A 20,755-nucleotide genomic window follows, 5' to 3' on the forward strand; every position below is an offset into this window, starting at 1 on the left:
TCTCTTTCAGCGCTTCTATCTATAGGCAGTAATTTGTTTTCAAGCTTTCTGTACCACTTAGTGTGTTGGTCACAGGAATATTATGATATTGGTTTTGGTGTTGATACAGATTAAAGCAGTTGATCAGTGACAGATGGGCTTCTCTCCAACTCTCAGCTTTCTTATTTGATATACCTTCTACCTTCTGGAGCAGTTAGCTGTTGCATTCCTACTGACCGTTCCATTGCATCATCTTCTATGGTTGATATTTTCAGTTTAAGTCTCTCTTTGAAGGGCTGTTCTTATTATTACTTCATTCCCACAAAGTTACAAATATTACACTTGAGAGGGTGTTGCAGAGTTCTTCAAATATTTTCAGACTCATCTGCCTAGTACTGATGGTTTACTTTTCATGTCTTGTATTCTTTATTGTCAAAATAAGAGTTTGTCAGTGCTAGGAATCATTGAATCAGTAATTGTACACAATAAAAACAAAATAAACTACTTCAGAGAATCAGAGCACAACTGGTATATCCCAGTAATAACCAGGGTTGTAGTTGGCCAGCTCTGTTTATGAAATGTCCTGGTATCTTGCATGGAGTATCTCCAGCTGTTGCTGCTGTTGAATGTTTTGTTTTGACAGCACTTGGAGACCTTCTCAGGTCAGAGCCCCACTGTGTTAGGCCCGATAAAAACTTGTTTAATCACAGTCCCTTTCCCCAAAGAGCTTATTCTCCTCAAAGACCAGACATAATAGGTAGATGAGATGAACAAGGTGTCTGGGGGAATGTGAGGACAATATTACTCGTGTGGGAATTCTGCACCAAAAAATTAAAAATTCTGCGCACAATATTTTAAAATTCTGCAAAATTCTACAGATTTTATTTGTCAAAATAACACTCTATAATCTCGTCGGTTGAAATTATTTCGGTAATTTATTTCAAAATACTTGTGAGCAAGTATGTCTGTAACAAGACAGACACACAAATTCCCCTAGGAATAGAGTTAAAGAAACCACTACAACAACCCAGTTCCTGTTTCTCTGCCCACTCCAGAGCCCAGGCGGGGGGGCCAGACACTCTCATCCCTCCCCCACAGAGCTCAACCATTGGCCCCTACCCCCAGAGGACAGCTGTGCCCCCACCCTCCCCCCAGCCCAGACACTGAGAGCCCCTATCCTCCAGAGCTCAGCCCCCCTCACCGCCCCTCCAGACACTCTCACACTCTACCCCCCATAGCCCAGGGATCTAGAGGGAGAAACAGCCTGATTCTGGATCCCAGGTTTGCACGGAGTTTCCTGCACACAGCCTTCTCTTCCCTTCAGGGCATGCTAGAAATTGCAGCTGCTGAGAACCCTCCACTTCCCTCCCCCACCCCCAGTCCTTGTCTTCTGTTTGCGAGCTGGATTCTGCCAGGTCAAGTAGCCCCTAGTGGTGGCCATCATCTCTGCAGCCCATTTCTGGGGGGCAGCGGGTGGGGGAGTCTGCACGCACAACATGGATTTCTGCAAAAATTTTCATTGCTCAGTGGTGCAGAATTCCCCCAGGAATACAGGATACCGAAAATAATAGGATGTTCTAGCCCAATCTAGTGTTGTGTGCAGTTCGTAATCAGTAACAGTAATTACAACTGGTCACCTGCCTAGCCATTATTAGATGGCCGCTTTCTGTAAGCAGTACAGCAGGTGTGTTTTGTTTGGAGCATAAGGTGTTGATTCTATGGATTTTTAGAATTTTTTGCCCATGTGAAAGGGGTGCCAAGGGAGAAAGCATAAATGTGATTGTGAGAGAAATTAATGAGCAGGCAATAGACAGAGGCTGGCATTAGTAAATCAAAGGTGCAACTCAACCTCAAAAGAAGATAACAGGATGGGTAGGTAGCACAGGGCTTAATTGTGGGGATCTTTGAAGGTTAGGACAAGAAGTTTGTAATGTTTGTGGTGGAAGACTATGGAGGGACTTAACGTGGCATAGGGAACACATAACTCATAACTCAGTTATTAACAGCAGTTTGAATGTATAGTCTCCATGCTATTAATGTTGTTTAGTGAAGTCTTCTGTTCACATACTGCACAAATAATAGACAAAAAGCTTCTCTAGAATGCCTTGCTTAATGTTTCACCACTGATCTTGAAAGGTATTGCTGGGGCAAATGTTAGTATGCATGTCATTTCAGTTCTTAGACCTGTTTTTGAGATTTTCAACAAGGGGCCTATTATGATACATTTTGTGATGTATACACTTGTCACTAAGGCTAGGTCTACACTACGGGGGGTGGGGGGGGTGTCGACCTAAGATGCGCAACTTCAGCTACGTGAATAGCGTAGCTGAAGTTGCATATTTTAGGTCGACTTACCTGGCTGTGAGGACAGCGGCGAGTTGACCGCTGTCATGCCGCCGTCAACTCCGCTTCTGCCTCTTGCTGCGGTGGATTTCCGGAGTCGACGGCAGAGCCATCGGGGATCGATTTTTATCACGTCTTCACTAGATGCGATAAGTCGATCCCCAATAGATCAATTGCTACCCGCTGATCTTGCGGGTAGTGAAGACGTGCCTTAGAAGACTACCTAACTTAATGTAGACTTCTTTTCTGTTGTCAAACAGATATTATCACTGGTCAGTCAGATTCCAGCTATTGTATCTTCTCAGAGGAGGGTGATTTGTAAACTACGCTATTGTTCTGCATTCTGACTGACCATGACCCTGCTGGTGCCCTCTAAAAAGGCACCCACAGAATTATGTTAATGCAAATAAGGTACCTTTTTTGAGCACACCAGCGGGGTCTACATGGAGCAATTAATGTACTTTACAAATCACACCCCTCCAGTGCGCTTTGCTGGTGCTGTGTAGACCAGCCTTAAAGCCTAAAAAAAATTTCTCTGCTGCAGTCTGGTCTAGGTACTGTTTAAAGAAATTCTTCATAATACTTCATGAATAATTTAACTCACTATATTAAAAATATTTTTCCTGATTTTGCCAGTCTTTTATTTACTCTGCTTGCTTCTTTCCTTCCTTATATTGCAGCTTGCATATAAATAAATTCCTGTAACTTTTCCATTGTTTGCTAACTACAGTGACTCCTCACTTAAAGTCATCCCAGTTAACATTGTTTTGTTATGTTGCTGATCAATTAGGGAACATGCTCATTTAAAGTTGTTTGGCAGCTGCCTGCTTTGTCCACTGCTTGCAGGAGGAGCAGCTAGTTGGTGGGGGCTTGGAACCAGGGTGGACCGGCAGCCCCCCATCAGCTCCCCGCTCCCCTAAGTTCTCTGTGCAGCAGCCACCCCAGCAGGCTATTAATTGCTGGCAGTTCAGCTGTCCCTCCCCCCACTGCCATGTGCTGCTCCTGCCCTCTGTCTTGGAGCTGTTCCTGGGAGCCTCCTGCTTGCTGTGCGGAGGGCGGGGGAGGAGAAGGGGGCGAATATGAGGGTGTCCCCCTCCCCCCGCTCCTGCACCCTGGTTACCCCATCTTCCATAGAGCAGCAGGGACACACTACAGGGAGGGAGCTTCCTGGCAGCAGCTGTGTGTCTGCCTTGTTAAGTTAATCAGCAAGTTACGTACTTAAGAGTGGGGTCAGTGTACCTAAAGGGGAAATGTGCGCCCCACACACACTCACTCACTCTCTCTCTCTCCATTCGTGCTGCCTTGTAGAGTGTGAGGCTACATTAACAACAAGTTAACCCTTGGGGGCTCAGCCGAGTGCTATTTCATCATTTAGCAGTAGGGCATTCTCTGGGAAATATCCCACCGTCTTTCATCCTCTGACTTCACCACCTCAACCAAGCTTCACAATCATCATTGCTGTGTACAGTATTAAATTGTTTGTTTAAAACTTATACTGTGGGTGTATATAGTCTTTTGTCTGGCAAAAAAAAAAAAAAAAATTCCCTGGAACCTAACTCCCCCATTTACATTAATTCTTATGGGGAAATTGGATTCACTTAACATCGTTTTGCTTAAAGTTGCATTTTTTAGGAACATAACTACAACGTTAAGTAAGGAGTTACTGTATATGTTAAACCGGAACAGACAACTTGTTTTTAGTTGCTTGATAACTTTCTAGGCTATTGACATTAGCTACATTAGCTTTTTGTTTTTTCACATTGTTCTAAGGAAAATATCACAACTAAAAGTACTTGGTCTTTCAGTAGTCTTTAAACAAAAAAACAAAACTGAAATCTCTCTATAGCCCAAAAAGGTGATGTCTAATGTGCTTAGTTTGACTAATTCAGGAAATATTTAAGTGGTTACTGAAAGCCAGTGTCTCAATGGAAGCATGATCAGAGAGGAAAGTTCTGATGCGTACATTAGCAGTACATCTCTCACAGATCTGGAGGATTACTAATGTTAAAAACTAATTTACATAAATTCAATAGAGTTGGTATAATGAAAAAGCAATTCTGCTCTTAGTTCTAATTTACATTTTCACAATAAGTGATAGCTCTTCCATGGGACAAGGTACTTTCATGAGGATTGTGCCTAAAGGACTACTTACTTTATTTTAATCTTGCTTAAGAAAGTTAAAAAGTCTTGTGTGTTTCACTTGAACACAAACTTGTATCAGCTGTAAAGAGGTGTGCAAAGCTCCTCAGTCATTTCACCATCTTAACCAATATTTCTCCCAGGCTTCTGAGACTGTCCTTATAGTTTTAATATGCCAACGTTTTTAAAGAGAAAATTTGTTCTTTTACAGGATCAAATTTGCATTCTTTTCCGTTTGTTTCCCTAGTCTTAGGTTTGGACATGTATGGTGGCTTAATGAAAGACTGTATCTAAGAGTTAAAACTTGATGTACATGTGGGTAGTTCACTTTAGCCATGTGTTTGCATCACTCCTCTAGATAACATTGGTTCTGAAGATAACATTAAGTTAACAGTGAGGAAGAGGGATCAGTTGATGAAAATTCTTAGCAGACCTGAAGACTTACCTCTTCCAGACATGTTCAGTTCAACCCAAATGTAGATATAATTTCAACTCTGTGTTCTCACGCTACTGTAGCAGATTCAAAGGATTTTATATAGTTCTAAACCTAATTGAATCCTAGCAAATGGCTAGGGAACTGGTAATTAATCACACAGAAATTTTATCAGGGAATCCTAGTTTCTGCTGTTGGATGAATATTGAAAATAATTAACAACATTAGTATATGGGCTGCTAAATGAAGTGCATTTTTTTGACTACCTGATGCAATTGGACAGCTAATTTTACTGCAAAAGCATTTTCAACTTCTCTGATAACTGCCTCATATGGAATCCATGTCACTTGACTACCCCAAGTTTTTCTTCAAATATGTTCTTGCTGAGAGATGGAGAACTCAGCGTTCCCTTGCGAGAGACCTATTTATGATATAATCTTAGGGCAATATTTTAAGTATTTCACATTCTAGGAAATTTTACCAAAAGCCTTTTAGTTAAATCAAAGTCTTTCATAAACAAATTGTGTGTCTTAACTGTGATATTGCTAGTGCTACACTTAAGCATAAGCTAGTGCTGAAGAATAAGGGGAAATTATGGTTCTTTGTGCTCTATGTACATGCATATAATTTTATTTAAATATTGTAAAGCATACTCCCCTCTACTGGCAAGACCATAGTAGTCCAGTCACTTCACAATACAGCATCAAAGTCAAAAAAGAGATCTTAAAAAGTGAATACTTTTTAAAAAAAAATTATACATAAAAACAGGGAATACATGATGATAGTGTGGAATAAGTGTTTATCATGAAGAGTTTGGTGTGGTTGTGTAACTTCATGAGTGGTGAAACGGCAAATGAGTTATGCATATAATCTGAAAAGAGTGCATGCTAAACTTTTATACCATATTATGCCATCATGTATCTTATAAATGTAATATATCATAAAAACTATTTTGGAAATATTTCAGAGGGTTTGTTTTATTGGAAGTATTGGTTGGCTTTATCTACCTTTTGAAATCATGTGCTTTAGTTATAAATCCAGTCTGGGCCCAGAGAGGGAGAAAAAGTTTAAAGTAATAAATGTAAAAGCTCTCAAATAACAGGGTAGACTAATTTAAATGCAATAAAAGTCCCATTTAAAGCAAGTTTTGTGAAACTAATTGGTAAATTTTGTGCTAGTGGAACTTTAGCGCACCAAATTTTAATTTATAGACATCCTTTTTAAAACGTTACTACAATAGGGTATCTCTTTTTAATAAAGGGAATAAAACCTGCTGTGAGCAAAAGACTAAATATTACAAAATAGGGAGGCAAAATAGTTAAGTAGGTACATAACTTTATTCATACTGCTATTCACATTGACAAGGAACTTCTCATGTACTTGAAGTTAAGCATGCCTGCTGAATCAGTGGCTAAAATTGTTCATTAATTTTTCTCATAAGTGGTATGAAATCTGTGTCACTTCAAAGTAGAACTGTTTCAGTATTAACAGTGGGAAATTATTTAGACTTTCAATACACTAGCAAAGTTAATAAGAATTTTTATACAAAGGCTGGCATTAAAAAAAAAAAATCTAAAGTTAAGCTCTCAATCCCATATTTAGGGGCCTACAGGTGGGAGTTTCAAAAGTACCATAGTGACTTAGGAACACAAGTTCCATTGACTTCAGACTGTAAACTCTGATGGAGGAGAATGACTGATCAAAGCATTTAAACTTTTTTGTAGGGCTGTCAATTGCAGTTAACTCAAAAATTAATCACTATTTTAAAAAATTGCAATTAATCATAGTTTTAATCGCACTGTTAAACAATATAAAACCAATTGAAATGTATTAAATATTGTGGATGTTTTTCTACATTTTCATATATATTGTATTCTGTATTGTAATTGAAATCAGTGTGTTATTTTTGATTACCAATATTTACCCTAAAAATTATAAACAAAAGAAATAGTATTTTTCAGTTCACCTCCTACAAGTACAGTAATGCAATCTCTTTATTGTGAAAGTGCAACTTACAAATGTAGATTTTGTTGTTGTTGCATAACTGCACTCAAAAACAAAACAATGTAAAACTTCAGAGCCTACATGTCCATTCAGTCCTATTTTTTGTTTAGCCAATCGCTAAGACAAGTTTGTTTCCATTTACAGGAGATAATGCTGCCCTCTTCTTACTGACAATGTTTCCAGAAAATAAGCACAGGCATTTGCATGGCACTTTTGTAGCCAGCATTGCAGGGTATTTGTGCCACAGATGCTAAACGTTCATATGCCCCTTCATGTTTTGGCCACCATTCCAAAGGACATGCTTCTGTGCTGATGATGCTCATTAAAAAATTAATGCATTAATTAAATTTGTGACTGAACTCCTTGGGGGAGAATTGAGTGCCTCATGTTCTGTTTTACCCCCATTCTGCCATATATTTCATGTTATAGCAGTCTCAGATGATGACCCAGCACATGTTCGTTTTAAGAATGCTTTCACGGCAGATTTGACAAAACACAAAAGGTACCAATGTGAGTTTTCTAAAGATAGCTACAGCACTCAACCCAAAGTTTAAGAATCTGAAGTGTCTTCCAAAATCTGAGAGGGATGAAGTATGCAGCATGCTTTCAGAAATCTTAAAAGAGCAACGCTCCGATGTGGAAACTACAGAATCCGAACCACCAAAAAAGAAAATCAGCTTTCTGCTGATGGCATTTGACTCAGATAGTGCAGGCTGACGCATATTCATTTTCATTATGTTGGATCATTACTGAGCAGAACCAGTCATCAGCATGGACGCATGTCTTCTGGAATGGTGGTCGAAGCATGAAGGGATGAATCTTTAGTGCATGTGGCACGTAAATATTCAACTAGCAAAAGACACACAAATGAACAGCAAGAGTTTTAAGTACACTAGAAGCAGGAAGCCTGCCAAACAATGAGTAAGGCCACTCGACAAACAGAGGTGCCAAAAGAGCACTCAAGAAAAATAAGGCCATTGTGGAGAAGCTAAATGAATACTTTGCATCAGTCTTTTCTGCAGAGGATATATGGGAGATTCCCTTGCATGAGCCATTCTTTTTAGGTGACAAATTTGAGGAACAGTCCCAGATTGAGGTGTCAATAGAGGTGGTTTTGGAACAAATTGATAAATGTAAACAGTTACATGTCACCAGGACCTGATGGTATTCACCCAAGAGTTCTGAAGGAACTGAAATATGAAATTGCACAGTTACTAAGTGATATTTAAATCAGCTTCTGTTCCAGATGACTGGAGGATAGGTAATGTGACACCAATTATTAAAAAGACTCCTGAGGCAATCCTGGCAGTTGAAGGCCAGTAAGCCTAACTTCAGTACCAGGCAACTTGGTTGAAACTATAGTAAAGAACAGAATTATCGGACACACAAATTAACACAGTGGTTGGGGATTAGTCAACATGGTTGCTGTAAAGGGAAATCATGCCTCACCAATCCATTAGAATTCTCTGAGGAGGGTCAACAATCATGTGTACACAGGTGATCCTGTGAATATAGTGTACTTGGACTTTCAGAAAGTCTTTGCCTAGACCCCTCACCAAAGGCCCTTAAGCAAAGTAGGCAGTGATGGGGTAAGAAGGAAGGGTTTTCTCACGGATTAGTAACTATTTAAAAGATAGAAAACAAAGGGTAGGAATAAATGTTCAGTTTTCTTGGTGGAGAGAGATAAATGGCAGGGTCCCTCACAAATCTGTACTGGGACCAGTGTAGTTCAACATATTCATAAACCATCTGGTAAAATGGGTAAACAGGGAGGTGGAAAAATGTGCAAACAATAGAAAATTACTCAAGATAGTTAAGTCCAAAGCTGACTGTGAAGAGTTACAAAGGATTACTCTTGAGGTAATTCTGTGCCAAAAAAATGAAATTTCTGTGTACAATATTTTAAAATTCTGCAAAGTTTAATTGTCTTAAATGTGGAGGCTCCAAAGGGGCAGTGAGGAACACAGGCCACTGACTGCATGAAGGTTGGAGATAACCCTGCAGGCCCCCCCAGGCTGCACCTGACCCTCACACAGTGCAAGGTCTGGGCCTGCCCCTGAAGCACGCTGGGGCCCTCTGCGCCAGGCACACCAGGCTCAGCCGAACAGCATCAGCTGAGCAGGATCCAAGTGTAGAGGGTTTAAGTGTGTGGGGATCCAGATGTGGGTTAAGAGGGTCCATGTTGGGCAATCTGGTGGCTCAGTGGAAGATCTGGATGCACAGGGGCTTGTTGGAAGGTTCCAGGTTCAGGGGCGATCGGCCTCTGCAGGGGGGTCCAGGTGAAGGTGGTTGGAGCTTGGGGGTGTGGGTGTGGCGGTTCAGTGGGGGGGTCTGGGTGTAGGAGAGTGGGGCTCATTGGGGTGGGAGTCCAGGTGCAGTTTGAGCTCAGTGGGGTGGGTGTCTTGGGGGCTCATCAGGATGGTCCAGGTGCAGGGAAGGTGGGGCTCATTGAGGTGGGGGGTTGGTGGGCTTGCTTAATGGGGGAGCTGCTGCTGAGGGGGTGCCACATGCTGGGCTCCTGCCCGCTGCCCTCTTCCTTCCCCCCAATTCCCCTGCCCCACCTCCTTCCTTCCCCGCTGCCTCTCTCCCCAAACCCCCACTTGCCCAGCCCCACCACAAGCAGTCACTGTTGTACAGAAAACAGGATACCTTCCAGCACAAAGAAGGGGAGTAGAATTGGCACTAGGACTTAGGAGGCGGAGTCCAACTGCAAAGTCTGCGGAGCCAAGCGGCACCGTCTTTCAGCTAGGCAGCTCTCCGCTCGCAGAAATGAGGAGGGGGCAGTGGCAGGTGACCCTGTGTGCCTTCCCTCCCAATACCTTGCCTCTGGGGGGGCCAGTGCCCCTCAAACTACACACGCACACCCCACAGCTTCCCTTTGCTTCCCTGTCACTTTTCTGCAGGGAAGTAAAAGAAATCTGCAGAGGGACATGTTTTCTGCACATGTGCATCTGGCTCAGAATTCCACAAGCAGTAAAAGGGATCTCTCAAAACTGGGTGCCTGGACAACAAAATGGCAAATGAGATTCAGTCTTGAAAAGTGCGAAGTAATGCATATTGGAAAACCTGATCCTAACTATCTATACAAAATGATGGGATCTAAATTAGCTATTACCACTCAAGGAAGAGATCATGGAGTTTTAGAGTGAGCGTATGTTTTCAGAGAACTATGAGCAGTCCCAGTCAAAAAAGCTAACAATGTTAGGAGCCAATAGCAAAGGGATAGATAATAAGACAGACAGTGTCATAATGCCACTACATAAATCCATGTATGCTCACACCTTGAATACTGTGTGTAGTTCTGTTCACCCCATCTCAAAAAAGATGTATTAGAATTAGAAAAGATACAGAGAAGGGTAACAAAAAATTATTAGAAGTATGGAGCAGGTTCTGCATGAGGAGAGATTGAGATTGTTCAGTTTGGAAAAGAGACGACTAAAGGGGGGAGATAATAGAGATCTATTAAATCATGAGTGGTGTAGAGAAAGTGAATAAGGATGTGAAGGAATAAATAACACAAGAACCAGGAGTCACCCAATGATATTAATAGGCAGCAGGTTTAAAACAAACAAAAGGAAGTACTTCACACAGTGTACAGTAAGCCTGTTGAACTTGTTGCCAGGGGCTGTTGTGAAGGGCAAAAGTATAACTGGGTTCAAAAAAGAATTAGATAAGTTTGTGGAGGATAGGTCCATCAGTGACTATTAGCCAAGATGGTCAGGGATGCAACCCAATGCTCTGGGTGTTTCTAGCCTCTGACTGCCAGAAGCTGGGAGTGGACGATGGCATGGATCACTCAATGGATTTCTGTTTATTCTGTCCGAAGCACCTGGCGTTGGCTCCTATTGTAAGACCGTATACTGTGCTAGATGAACCATTCATCTGATCCGTGATGGCTGTTCTTATGTGCAGAGAAGATATGATGCAGCAGCAGTAATGCATGTTAATTAAAGCAATATTTAATTTTAAAAGTGTAATTTTGAGTACTTATTTTTCTTTGATATTTAAAATGGGTTGTTTAGCTTTTAAGTGTGTGATTGATATATATATTACATTTTTTATAATCTCTACTATTTTTAGAACAGTGTCAGAGATGTTCGTCAAGTACTGGCTCCACTGACATCCATTTTTTGACTGAAGAACCTAGTAGGATTGTCTGAATTATTGTAGTTCTATTGACATGTTTATCCAAATGCGTTCAAATAAACCAAAATATCTTTACAGGTTTCCTGGAGTTCAGTATCTTTGTATGTTTGCATTGAATAGTGTTGAACTGTGGTTTGTTTTAAGAGCAAACAACTAAATTGACACTTACAAATCTAAACATTACTTGAAACTGGTCCTGGCAGTTGAATTTACTGTTTTTTCCCCTTTAACTATCATTGTTATCTATTTTTTGTAAATCTCTCAGAACAGTAGGTAGTTTATGTACATAACCATATACACGTCCTTGCTTTGTCTGTTACAAGTAACTTCAGATGTTACTTGTTTGTATGATATTTTTGACGTTTTAGTCATAACTTTACATTTTTGTAACGGTACATTTACTATAGTTGGGTTCTTATTTTGCACATGATGTGCCTTTCCTGCAAATTATTTATTTTAATGTACTGTTTACTTTGAATACTAATGTTTTATGCATAGTATTTTTATGAGCAAAACCTGTAATAAGGACTTGCTGTTTAAATGGGGAAGGGATAATAAATGATCAGCTATGCTGTGCACCTGTTATTAGGTGGTTGTATAATAATCCTGTGACCACTCTTTCCTCCTCCAGTCTATGCTCTGCTTTTAAGGTCCATTTGTTGCATGTGGAAACACTTTGCAAACTCTTCTGGGCAATGACATTGTGAAAAGTACCTCTCATGCTGTATAGATCACACAACTTTAGGAACTGTAACATAGTTTTCTTTGGTGGCAAAGGTAAAGGGCAGTGGATGAGAAGGTTCATTTCCCTGTTCTCCATGTGTCGTGTTACAACCACTGTTCCAAGATGAGCTAGATGGGACTTCCTTATTCTGAAGTCTGTTAACATTGCTCATTAATCAATTGAGTAACTAAAGTCAGTTCTTGCTCAATTAAGATTGACTGGATGGACTGCTCTTTTCCTAAACAAAAAAAATGTTAGAGGTCTAAAAAATAATTAATGGTTTAGCAATAATAAATGGGAGTGCTCTTCTTCACTTCTTCTCAAAATACAAGAATTAGGGGGCATTAATGTAAAATGAAAGCAAGATTGGTTAAAGGAAGTACTTTTTTTAACCTGCATATTCTGTGGAACTCATTGCCACAGAATATAATTTGAGTTCAAGAGTTTAGTAGGATTCCAAAAAGGAGTAGACATCTATATGGATAATAAGCATTGATACTTGGATTAAATTAAATGAAAAATATAAAGGATGCAAGTCCTGATGATGCTTCAGGACATAAGCCAAACTCTAAACAGAAACAGAGAAGAAACTTTCTCTGCTGGCACATCATTCTATAGCAGGGGTTGGCAACCTTTCAGAAATGGTGTGCCGAGTCTTCATTTAGTCACTCTAATTTAAGGTTTTGCGTGCCAGTAATACATTTTAACGTTTTTAGAAGGTCTCTTTCTATAAGTTTATAATATATAACGAAACTATTGTTGTATGTAAAGTAAATAAGGTGTTTAAAATGTTTAAGAAGCTTCATTTAAAATTAAATTAAAATGCAGAGCTACCCCCCGGACGGTGGCCGGGCTCCAGGCAGTGTGAGTGCCACTGAAAATCAGCTTGTGTGCCGCAGGTTGCCTACCCCTGTTCTATAGCTACTATTATGAGGATTCTGACAGCTTTTTCTGACACATCTGGTACTGCTCACTATCAGAGACAGGTTACCACACTGTATAAACTCTTGTTCGTATCCCATTTGGCAGATCCTATCTTTGTTTTTTAGCTGCTTGTATTCTGGTCTGTATTGAAGGTCTTGATTTGTAACCCAAAATTTGACATGTCATCCCATCTTTTTCTCGAGTCCATGGAGTTCTTAGGAGTGTTTGTATAATATACCTATACGTTCTAAAAAGAAAATGTCCAGCAGTCAAGGGCAGACCTGCAATAAACTGGATTAAGTGCATAATGAAATTAAAATTTAGCAAGAAAATTAAGTTTCATAGCAATAAAGGTAAAAATCTTGCTTCATGAAAAGTACGCTCAGTGTGCCTCAGTCATATCACTGGCAACTTTCATTATGATTCTTTCCAGTAAGAAATTGGAAGCCATTATAATAATGGAATTCATGGTAACTTATTTTGCTGTGTTATACCTAAAACATTGCAGGTTCTGAAAATGAGTTTTCTATTGCTTTTTTATACTAAGCTGCAGTAAAATAAGTCCCAATAACAGTATGTCATAAGGGCTTTCAGTTTCCCGGACACACACTTCTGTGTTTAGTAATCCTTGTGTGAGGCAGTAAGAAAGAAGCGAATCCTTCATATTTAATGTGAGTAGTGTACTAGTGAGGAACTGTAATAATTTACTTTATTGGGAAGGAAAAACTAAATTAATATTTCTTCTGTTCAGAGTCTGCATCTGTGGACAAGTCTGTATCCCATTCTTGCACAACTCCTTCGACATCTTCTGCTTCTGGACTGAATCCAACTTCTGCACCTGCTACTTCCACAGTCCCTGTTTCACCTGTCCCACAATCACCAATTCCTCCATTACTGCAGGACCCAAATCTTCTTCGGCAGCTGTTGCCTGCTCTTCAAGCCACCCTGCAGCTTAATAATTCTAGTGTAGATATATCCAAAATAAATGAAGGTAAGACTTCTACAAAAATGCAATGTAATCTTACTTTATAACTTTTATTTATGCAAATCCAATGTATAACAATATAAAACCATAATGGCTGGAGTCCTACTTAAAATAAGGGGAGTAAAATTGTGCAACATAAACAAATGAAAACTTAGCTGTGTTAAGGTTTCTAATTTAACTTTTTAAACTTGCCATATAAGTTAATATATAAAATGTAATATATAAATACTTAATTAGCAAGGTAATTTATGTGCACAAGTAGTCTCATTGGAACTGGGGGCTTTGTTGGTTCCGTTGTTTTGTCTGGGACATGTATCTGGCGAATGGTATATACTGGGTATAAACTGGCCGTGGGGAAGTTCAGGCTTGAAATTAGACGAAGGTTTCTGACCGTCAGAGGGGTGAAATATTGGAACGGCCTTCCTAGGGAAACGGTGAGGGCGACGGACCTGTCTGGTTTTAAGATTAAGTTAGATAAGTTTATGGAGGGAATGGTTTAATGCTAAAACATAGTAGCCAAGGAAAACCAATCAATGGTACGTAAATAGTATAATGGCCAACAGGTGTCAGGCTAGAGACTCTTGCCTACATGCTCGGGGTCTTACTGATCGCCATATTTGGGGTCGGGAAGGAATTTTCCTCCAGGGTAGATTGGCTGAGCCTCTGGAGGTTTTTCGCCTTCCTCTGCAGCATGGGGCAGGGATCACTAGCAGGAGGGTCTCTGCCGATTGAAGTCACTAAAACACAGGATTGGGGACTTCAACAGCAGAGTCCAGGGAAGGGTTTTGTGGCCTGCAGCATGCAGAGGGTCAGACCAGATGATCATAATGGTCCCTTCTGACCTTAAAGTCTATGAGTCTATGAGTCAGTATGGAAAGGGTAGGCTGCGTGACCTTGCTAAATTAAGAACTTCTTCAAATAGTGAACCTATGGGCATGCCACTTCAGGTGTTCATGTGCCCCATTTTCCTTTGATTAGAGATTTGTGGTAGCAGTGCTTGTTTGGCCTGCCTGTGTGCTCCAGACATCTTTGTGCCTCATGCTGAGCATATATTGAGCTGCGCGGGATAACCCCCCTCAGTTCCTCCTCAGTGGCCTAAGATGGAATCTTTAGTATGCTAATTTCCAGTGTTTGTATAATATACCTATACGTTCTAAAAAGAAAATGTCCAGCAGTCAATTTCCAGTTTTTCTTAGCGTTCACCTTTACTGTAGCTTACTATAATTAGTTTAGTCCAATTAGTTAATTGTCACTATTAATTGGATAGCTCCCTTTTCCACTGTTAGGGGTTTTCCAATTGGACACCCTGTCCCTCCCCACCCACTTTTTTTTTTTTTTTTTTTTTTAAGAGGCCTTCCTTAAGGATTGTTGTTGTTTGTTATGCCATGTTTCCGGCCTTCGAGTGCTGCCTTTCTTGCTGGAAGTTCATCCCAATTAGCAACAGTCATTCTTGGTGCCTCTGCTTTTTAGGGGACACCCCTATGCCCTCCATGTGTAAGATCTGTACTACTTTTATGAGCAAATCCAGAAAGAGAAATTACATTTCCCAAAAATTTGGCCCTGAGCTAGCTCTGAAACCAGCTTTGGACTCTGGCTCAGAAGATCCCCCGTATACTTGTTTTTGACTACATTTAGTGCATCCTCTGTACCTTGATCACCGAGATCTTTGTGGGATAAGGCCAGATATACTCACGGTGCTTCAAGAAAAAGAAGTTGTCTCCCACAAGAAAGCCGCCTTTGAAGAAATCTCTGTCATCCCAGGACACCGCAGGTCCCGAAGTAGGTACATTTAAAGCACCAAGCAGTTCTAGTACTGGAAGCTCATCAAAGCCTTCAAGTTCCGCTAAGAGTCATGTCACTAAGCGTGCCTTGGTGCTGATGGATCATGTCCTCAGAAAAGAACCTGAGAGACACTGCTTCTCAGAAGTAGGTACCATCTCTGACTCCAGAAGGCTGGTAACACCGACCTCTGTACCCAAACCAATATCCCAGTCTTCTGCTCCGGTCTGCCAGAAATTCAGTGTCTTCAGTATTGGCACCTTCTGTTAGAAATGTGCCTCCAAGGCAATGAGTGCCCTGAGTACCGACCCCATCTTCGAGACAGATACTGCTGAAGCAGTCAGTATTGGTACTAACCCTGACTGTTGTGGAGCCTTACTTGACTTCGAATCAGGTACATTCGGTACCGCAAGAATTGGGATACTTCAGGGGTCTTTTTGTTTCTGAAGAACTGGAGTCCCCACTGCTAATGGATATATGGAGCACTTGTTAGTGCCAAGATCTACTGGATCACCAAAACCATATCTTTCCCCAGTGCATACTACCTCTCCATTAGCTGTTGCAGAGGGTAGACAATGACCTGAATCTTCACTATCTGCACCTCTACTGGAGTATGTTAAGGATTCCTATTAATTCCCAGATCTCTGCCCAGGAATCTCCCATCTACCATGGAGAGTACATCTTCCCGGTCACCTAACCTGAGAGCTGTCAGGAACCCTGTTATCCCCTTCCTTCCATTAATCCGGGGCACATCTCTCAAGGTAATTACAGATAGTGTGGCCTGCGTGTTCTACATCAGTCCTGAAGGGCGGTCAAGATTCCCTTCTCTTTGTGCCAACACAGTAAAGTTATGGAACTGGTGTATAGCCAGTCACATCCTCATTTCAGCCTCTTACACCCCAGGTGTACAAAACACCATGGCTGATGATCTTAGCAGGCATTTCTCCCAAGATTGAGTGGGAGCTGGACACATGGGTTTTCAAACTGATTTTTTCTGACCTGGGGGTTCTCATAAGTGGACTTCTTTGCCACCACCATTAACAAGAAGTGCATAAAATTCTGTTCCAGATGAGGACTTGGGTCCTCAGTCTCTGCAGGATGCCATCCTCATTCGTTGGATGGTGGGCTTTCTCCATGCATATCCTCCAGCACAGCTGATCTTGGGTGTGTTGAACAAAATCAAATATGACAAATCTAGGGCCATTTTAGTAGTTCCAATTTAGCAGAGAAGTCTGGTACCCTTACTTGATTTGTCTAGCTTCTAGTATGGTGTTGTCTTCCGTTCATTCCTCACCTACTGTCTCAGAATTCCGGATGGACTCTCCATCTCAACCTGGGAATTCTTTGTCTCAGAGCTTGGCTATTCAGTGGTTCTCACGGATAGAGACTTCTTGTTCTGCGGAAGTACAACAGATATTTTTAAACAGCAGGAAGATATCTTCATGAAACACTTTCAGAAATGGAAGAGATTTCATCACTGGTATACCCAGTGACCACTTTCACTGGTTCACTTGTTTCTCTCCATTGTCCTTGACTACTTGGGGGAATTGAAAGTCTGGTCTCTCCAGGAGTTCCATCCAGGTTCATGTGATGGCAATAACAGCCTTTCATTCCTCTGTTGAGGGATTCTCAGGTGTTTGCTCACTTCATGACAGCAAGATTCATCAAGGGTTTGATTAACCTTTTCCCACAGATTAACAAGCCCATCTGTGCATGGCATTTAAACTTGGTCCTTGATTGTCTCATTAAAACTCTGAGTCACTGGGTACATGTTCTTTCACCTGTGTCCATGAAAACGGCTTTCTTGGTAGTCATCACTTATGCCTGAAGAGTCGGGGAAATGCGGGCTTTAATGGCAGATCCTCTCCTTACAGTATTCAGGGAGAAAGTTTCATTACCTTTGGTTGAAACTTAGGATAGGGTGGTATCTTCTGAACTGCATATTAGCCAACTTATTTGTCTTCCGGTCTTTTTCCCAAAACCACAGCAGACCAGGGAGAAAGTTTCCCTCTGGATGTCACTTTGAATGTCTGAAGGTCATTAGATTTCTATCTGGATAGAACCAAATCTTTCAGGAAGGCTCCCAAACTGTTTCATTTGCAGACAGATCCAGAGTTTCCACAGTCTCCATTCAGAGACTCTCAAGATGGATCTCTGGATGTATCATCTTTTGTTATGAAGCTACCAATTTCAACCTTCTTTTAGGGTGCTTGCCCATTCTATATTCTACTTCTGTGACACTATTGGAAGGTATCCCAGTGGCTGAAATTTGTAGAGGGGCAACCAGGTCTTCAGTGCATACTTTCTTCAAACAGTATGCCTTGATTCATGCTGCCGGATCAGATGCTACAGTTGATAATGCAGTTCTGTCTTCAGTGTTGGACTCGACTGTGAAGCTCCTTCCTCCTTCCAGGGGTACTGCTCAGATGTCACCAGAAGTGTAGCACCTATAGGGATATTACTCCAAGGAGAGATTACTAAACTTGTGCAGTAACTGGAGTTCTTCAGGGTGTTCCTATGGATGCTCCACTACCCACCTCCCTTACCTTCTGCTTCAGAGTTTCATAAAATGGAACTTTGTGGTAAAGAAGGAACTGAGGACAGTTTGCCCACATAGCTCTGTGTATCCTGAGTATGGGGCACAAGGATGTCTGGAGTGTATGCATGGGCGAAATGGGTGCGGCTACCAAAAATCTCTGATCAAAGGCACATGAGGTGCGTGCATACCCAAAGTGGAGCACCCCTAAGAGGACACGTCTTGAAGAACTTGAATTACTGCACAAGGTGAGTAACCTCTTCCTCTTGCCCTTTTCTGTTACTGATGCTAGTTAGTTCAACTGATTCTCCATCAACCTTCTGCAGTTCACCCTCACATTCTAATATGTTGTTGCATCACTGTTCATGTGAGCTGAAGTTTCTAATGATTCTTTAAAGCTAATTGAACTACTAGGTTTTTTATTAATGGAACAGAATTTTCCTTGGCTTTGTAGAACAAAGGCAGGAAGTGAGCGGTAGAGCATTTGCAGGTTTCCAGAGCCCAATGGCTTTTTTTTGCATTTTGACAAATGAGATAGGGACAGATATTTTTCCTGTTTTTAAACTCTGAAAAGAAACTTGAAAAACTCTAAACAGACCCTCATTCAGTATTGTCTAGAGCAAGGCACAATAAATGGCCTTTTGATCTTTGGATTCTAATGTTGTTTAACTTTTTATAAACTCATATATAACTCATTCATAGGCAGTTAACATTTTGTGTATAGAATCCATATTGCTGTCCGTGAAAATCTGTCCACTTATTCAAATGCCTAAATCTGGATTTCGGAGTTAAACTTTAAGCACCCATATTAGACAGTGTTTTTTGTGCTTTGCTTTACAATTTTGAACATATTTTATGTTTGAACAGAAACTTAGAAAACACCGCTAAAACTTATTTGTTTAGTTCTTACAGCAGCTGTGACACAAGCCTCTCTGCAGTCTATACTCCATAAGATTCTCACTGCTGGACCATCTGCTTTCAATATTACTTCCCTGATTTCTCAAGCTGCACAACTATCTGCACAAGGTATTTAAAGTCTCACTTTCCCTTATGTAAAATTTTCAGATTACATTATACAAGGGTCAGTATAACTAAAACTCTGTTACTGAATGTCAACACTGGTAATTAAACTTTCATCTGAAGTTGTATGTTACCCTCCCTCTGAGGGTAGGATGTCTGATACACTAGAAGTTGAGGGCTTTTCTAAACGTAAGATGTGACACACAGCCTATGCTCAAGGAATAGTTGGCTGATGGACTAGATTAGATGACCTCTTAATAGGTCTCTTCTGTCTTAAATTTTCTGATTCTCTAACCTGATAAATAATGTGTGGGTAAATACCAAATTGCTTTTGGGGAACTCAGCTTGCAGGCACTGCACGTTTCTGATAGAAGGTTTAGATTAATCTATTGCACAGAGGAAGAACAGAATATTAAGCATTGGATACCTGAGGCTGGTTACGTAAGAATACCTTTTTCTCATAATACTTCTGTGTTTGTGATCAGTAGAGGCTCTTAACCTGGGGTCCATCAATTTAACCTTGAACCTCATTTTAAGTGAGATTGTGAAACATTATTTTTCTGAGAGGGATCTTTGACTCTGGAATGTACTTCCTTACCCCTACCTCTTTAGTCTGCCAGAGTTCTGATGTTAACCTACCAGGTACAATATAAACTCTGTTTTTGGAGGCATGTTGGGAAGGTGCTAGTTTATTTACAGTAGAGCTGGAGATTGAAAGGAGCATGATAGAAAGAGTCTTGTGGTTTCTATGGTGTGTATGGTGGGATTTTGTTTTTTAGTAACGGTAGAATTGAAAAACCTGTTGGCAGCGTTGGTTTGGGTTGGTTTGTTTTTGTTTTTAAATGAGATGCTGAGACCCTTAGGTAGCCGCTACATACATACTTCATCTAGAAGAATGAAATATTTTGGAAAATTGTTGAATTTAATTGGATTGAGCACTTTACATTAAGAATTTTGAACAAAACTCAAATTCCCCTCTCCATATTTAAAAGCCGAGACTTTCAAAAGTGCTTAGCGCCCTGAGTTGAAACCAGATTATCAAGAGCTCTGCTTCTGTGTAGATATCTAAATAAACTGATCATATTTTTCAAAAATCCTCAGCACCCAATAGCTCTTGTTCTCAGGAGTTGAGTATTTTTGTAACTTCTCTTCTGATCACTAAGTATGATCTGTTTTTTCTTTGCATTTTAAGTGTGTTATTTTATTATGCTTTTTATTTTGAGTTTCCTTTCTCATTAAGCAGCCTTTATGCTTAGGTAGAAAAAAATGCTATAAAATATTGTCATGATTTCTTTTTATAGCTCAGCCATCTAATCAGTCTCCAATGTCTTTAACTTCGGATGCCTCATCACCAAGGTCATATGTTTCTCCAAGAATAAGCACGCCTCAAACCAACACAGTTCCCTTGAAACCTTTGATGAATACGCCCCCTGTATCGTCACAGCCAAAGGTAAGATGCTTAATGATTTACGTGCAAGTGGTGAACATAGGACTGAATGGTGGTAACCTATAATTTGAAGAAGGGATAAAGAAACCATTTATGAAAGTTTTTTATATTACTGATGCGTAATCATGTATAGAAGTGTAAGCATATCGATATAAACCACAGAAGTACTTTGTCAGTATAAAATGATGAGCAGGAAGAGCTATTCTTGTTCAGAAAACTTTTCATGGTAGAGCTGCACTTCCGTTAAGAGCCTCTGTGAAACTGACATTATGGAGTTTTCTGTCATCTGGATGATT

The 20,755-nt window shown here is 40.5% G+C and overlaps 1 protein-coding gene across 2 annotated transcripts in view; it reads left to right on the forward strand.

Annotated features, from left to right (window-relative positions):
- WAC (WW domain containing adaptor with coiled-coil) overlaps positions 1 to 20,755 on the forward strand; it is a 107,021-nt gene that overhangs the window by 65,718 nt on the left and 20,548 nt on the right. For both annotated transcript variants that reach the window (XM_054020787.1, XM_054020788.1), the window contains 3 exons: positions 13,444 to 13,683; positions 18,896 to 19,018; positions 20,314 to 20,462. In XM_054020787.1, the coding sequence (XP_053876762.1) occupies positions 13,444 to 13,683; positions 18,896 to 19,018; positions 20,314 to 20,462 (512 nt within the window). The remainder of the gene's footprint in view (positions 1 to 13,443; positions 13,684 to 18,895; positions 19,019 to 20,313; positions 20,463 to 20,755) is intronic.

This window comes from Malaclemys terrapin, chromosome 2 (genome assembly GCF_027887155.1).
Source record: "Malaclemys terrapin pileata isolate rMalTer1 chromosome 2, rMalTer1.hap1, whole genome shotgun sequence".
NCBI classification, from domain to species: domain Eukaryota; kingdom Metazoa; phylum Chordata; order Testudines; family Emydidae; genus Malaclemys; species Malaclemys terrapin.